The sequence below is a fragment of the Rhincodon typus genome, chromosome 44 (genome assembly GCF_021869965.1).
Source record: "Rhincodon typus isolate 14 chromosome 44, sRhiTyp1.1, whole genome shotgun sequence".
Lineage (NCBI taxonomy): Eukaryota > Metazoa > Chordata > Chondrichthyes > Orectolobiformes > Rhincodontidae > Rhincodon > Rhincodon typus.
In genome coordinates, this window is record NC_063375.1 from 1,394,546 (window position 1) to 1,398,115 (window position 3,570).

The 3,570-nt window shown below is 54.0% G+C and overlaps 1 protein-coding gene across 1 annotated transcript in view; it reads left to right on the forward strand.

Moving 5' to 3' along the window:
• The first annotated feature begins 223 nt into the window (after positions 1–223).
• LOC109925468 (lysophospholipase D GDPD3-like) overlaps positions 224–3,570 on the forward strand; it is an 11,458-nt gene continuing 8,111 nt past the window's right edge. Inside the window, exon 1 of the mRNA XM_048619873.1 lies at positions 224–310. Within this exon, the coding sequence (XP_048475830.1) occupies positions 291–310 (20 nt within the window). The 5' untranslated portion in view covers positions 224–290. The remainder of the gene's footprint in view (positions 311–3,570) is intronic.

A 3,570-nucleotide genomic window follows, 5' to 3' on the forward strand; every position in this document is an offset into this window, starting at 1 on the left:
CCCCCCCCGCAACCTCAACGCCTTCCCCCTCACTGCCACCGCCATGCCCCCCATCTCACCCTCCCACCCCACTCTTTCTGACCTAGCATTCCACGCGTAGAGGCATCGATCGCCCCCCGAACCTCCATTTAAGGAAACGCGTTGAGGTGTCGGAATCAAAGTGTGGTGGGGGTGGGGGGGGCGCTGGTGGGGAGTGGGGTGTGGGGGAGGAGTGAAAGTATGAATGGCAGGTTGTGTTGGATGATCAGCAGTGGTTCTCCCTTAAACATGGAGCTCGTTCGAAGGGCAAAATGCTTATGATTCTCTCGAGGTACGTGGGTGTCGCTGGCTGGGCCCAGCGTTTATCACCCGTCCCAAGGTGCCCCTTGAGAAGTGGAGCTGCCTCCTTGACCGTGTGCTGCGGGGTGACCCTTAGGGAGGGAGTTCCAAGATTGCGACCCAGCCACACTGAGGGAACGGGGATACATTTCCGAGTCGGGATGGGTGAGTGGCTCGAAGGGGGGCACCTTGCGGGGGGAATGGGTGTTCCCATTTACCTGCTGCCCCTTGTCCTTCTGGATGGAAGTGGGTCATGGGGTTTGGAAGGTGCTGCCTGAGGGTCTTTGGTGAGTTTCTGCAGGGCATCCTGTAGATGGTACACACTGCTGCGACTGTGCCTGGGCGGCGGAGGGAGCGGGATGTTTGTGAATGTGATGCCAATCGAGGGGGGTGCTGTTTTGTCCCTGGACGGTTGTCGGAACTGCACCCCACACCGTCCAGGGCAAGTGGGGAGTATTCCCTCCCCAGTCCTGACTTTTGCCTTGTTGATGGTGGGACAGGCTTTGGGGGAGTCAGGAGGGGAGTTACTCTCTGCAGGTAGACAGGGCGGTGAAGAAGGTGTTTGGTACGCTTGCCTTTATTGGTCAGTGCGTTGAGTGTAGGAGTAAATAAAGTCCTGTCCTGGCCAACCTCTCCCTGTAACTTCCGTGTCTCCCGGTCACAATCCTGGAACTCCCTCCCGAAGGGCACCGTGCTGGGGGTGGGGAGTCCCTACACCACATGGGGAGGGTGTGGGAGCAGCAGCAGTTCAAAACAGTGGCTCACACCACACCCCCCTTAAGGAGGGGGGGGGGGGGCAATTAGGGGGGGAATAAATGCTGTTTCCAGCCAGCAATGCTTGGATGAACCAATCCCGTGTGGAGATGTGTACCAGTGGGAGGAACAGGCCACTCAGCCCCTCGACTCTGCTCTCCCATTTCAATGGCACAGTGACCAATTGGATTCCTATCTGCCTATCAGAGCTGGACACGAAACATATGTTTTAGCTGGCGTCGTCGATTGGTAGACAGACTCTCCCACAAGAGGGGAACACCCTGTCCGCATCCGGCCTGTCAAATCCCTTCGATATCCTGGATGTTTTAATCAGCTTGCCTCTCCCTCTCCTAAGCCGCAGCAGATACAAAGCCATAGTCTGTCTGGCCTTCCCTTGTAAAACCAGCCTCCCATTCCAGGTATTTGTCGAGCAAAGTTTCTCTGAGTTGCATCACTGCTCATCAGTCCCTTGCACGTTTCAGATTTGTTTTCCAGTTAGAAAGTCACAGAGCTGTACGGCAAGGAAACAGACCCTTCAGCCCAACCCGTCTGTGCCAACCCAGATATCCTAAATTGATCCAGTCCCATTTGCCAGCGTTTGGCCCCTATCCCTCTAGGCCCTTCCTATTCGTGTACCCTTTTAAATGTACCAGCCTCCACCACATCTTCTGGCAGCTCATTCTATACACGCACTACCCTCTGCATGAAAACATTGCCCCTTGGGGGTCCCTTTCCCCCTCTCACTTTAAATCTATGTCCCTCTAGTTTTGGACTCCCCTACCCCGGGGGGAAAAGAACTTATCTGTTTACCCTATCCATGCCCCTCATGATTTTATAAACCTCTATAAGGTCACCCCCTCTGACGCTCCGGGGAAAACAGCCCCAGCCTCTCCCTGTAGCTCAAACCCTCCAATGTCCTTTTAAATCTTTTCTGAACCCTTTCAAGTTTCACGACATCCTTCCCGTAGCAGAAAGACCGGGATTGAACGCAGTATTCCAAAAGTGGCCTCACCCATACAGCCGCACCTTCCCAACTCCTACACTCAACGCACTGACCAATAAAGGCAAGCATACCAAACACCTTCTTCACCGCCCTGTCTACCTGCAGAGAGTAACTCCCCTCCTGACTCCCCCAAAGCCTGTCCCACCATCGATAAGGCAAAAGTCAGGACTGGGGAGGGAATACTCCCCACTTGCCCTGGACGGTGTGGGGTGCATGAGGAGAATGAGGGGTGACCTTTTTGAGGTGTGTGAAATCATGAGGGGCATAGAGAGGATGAATGCAATAAGTCTTTTTCCCAGGGATGGGGAATTGAAAATTAGAGGGGCATAGGTTTAAGGTGAGAGGGGATAGATTTAAGAAGGACCTGAGGAGCAACTTCTTCACACAGAGAGTGGTGCCTGTATGGAATGGGCTGCAGGAGGAAGTGATTGAGGCAGGTACAGTAGCAACATTTAAAAAATATTTAGATAGGTATGTGAATGGGAAGGGTTTAGAGAGAAACGGATAAAATGCGGGCATTTGGAACTAGGTGAGTGGGAACCATGGTCAGCATGGACCAGTTTGTGCCGAACGGCCTGATTCCATGCTATATTACTCTATGACTAAGAGCAGTTAAAGGCTGGGAATCCTGCAGAGAGTAACTCACCTCCTGACTCCCGCAAAGCCTATCCCACCATCAACAAGGCACAAGGCAGGAGGTGGGGGGAGGGAATACGCCCCCACTTGCCCCTGGACAGGGCAGCTCTGACAAACACTCGAGAAGCTCGACATCGTCCCGGAGCAGAACAGACAAAGAAATTCACCAAAGACCCTCAAGCAGCACCTTCCAAACCACACGACCCACTTCCATCCAGAAGGCCAAGGGGCAGCAGGTACATGGGAACACCCAGCTCTCCTCCTGCAAGATCCCCCCCACCCCGAGCCCCTCCCCATCCCAACTCGGAAATATATGCCCGTTCCCGCAGTGTGGCTGGGTCACAGTCCTGGAATTCCCTCCCTAAGGGTCAACCCACAGCACATGGACTACAGCGGTTCAAGAAGGCAGCTCACCCCCACCTTTTTGGGGGGGTGGGGGCAACTAGGGATGGGGCAATAAATGCTGGGCCAAGCCATTCTCTCTCAATGGGAACCGCCCAGGATGTTTATAGTTGGGGGGGCGCGATGGTTAGATTCTCTCTCAATGGGAACACCCCCAGGATGTTTATAGTTGGGGGGGCGCGATGGTTAGATTCTCTCTCAATGGGAACCCCCAGGATGTTTATAGTTGGGGCGGGGGAGTGATGGTTAGATTATCTCTCAATGGGAACCCCCCCAGGATGTTTATAGTTGGGTGGGGTGATAGTTGGGTTCTCTCTCAATGGGAACCCCCTGAGGATGTTTATAGTTGGGGGGGGCAATGGTTAGTTTCTCTCTAAATGCGAACCCCCCCAGAATGTTTATAGTTGTGGGGGGGGAACGATGGTTAGATTCTCTCTCAATGGGAACCCCCTGAGGAT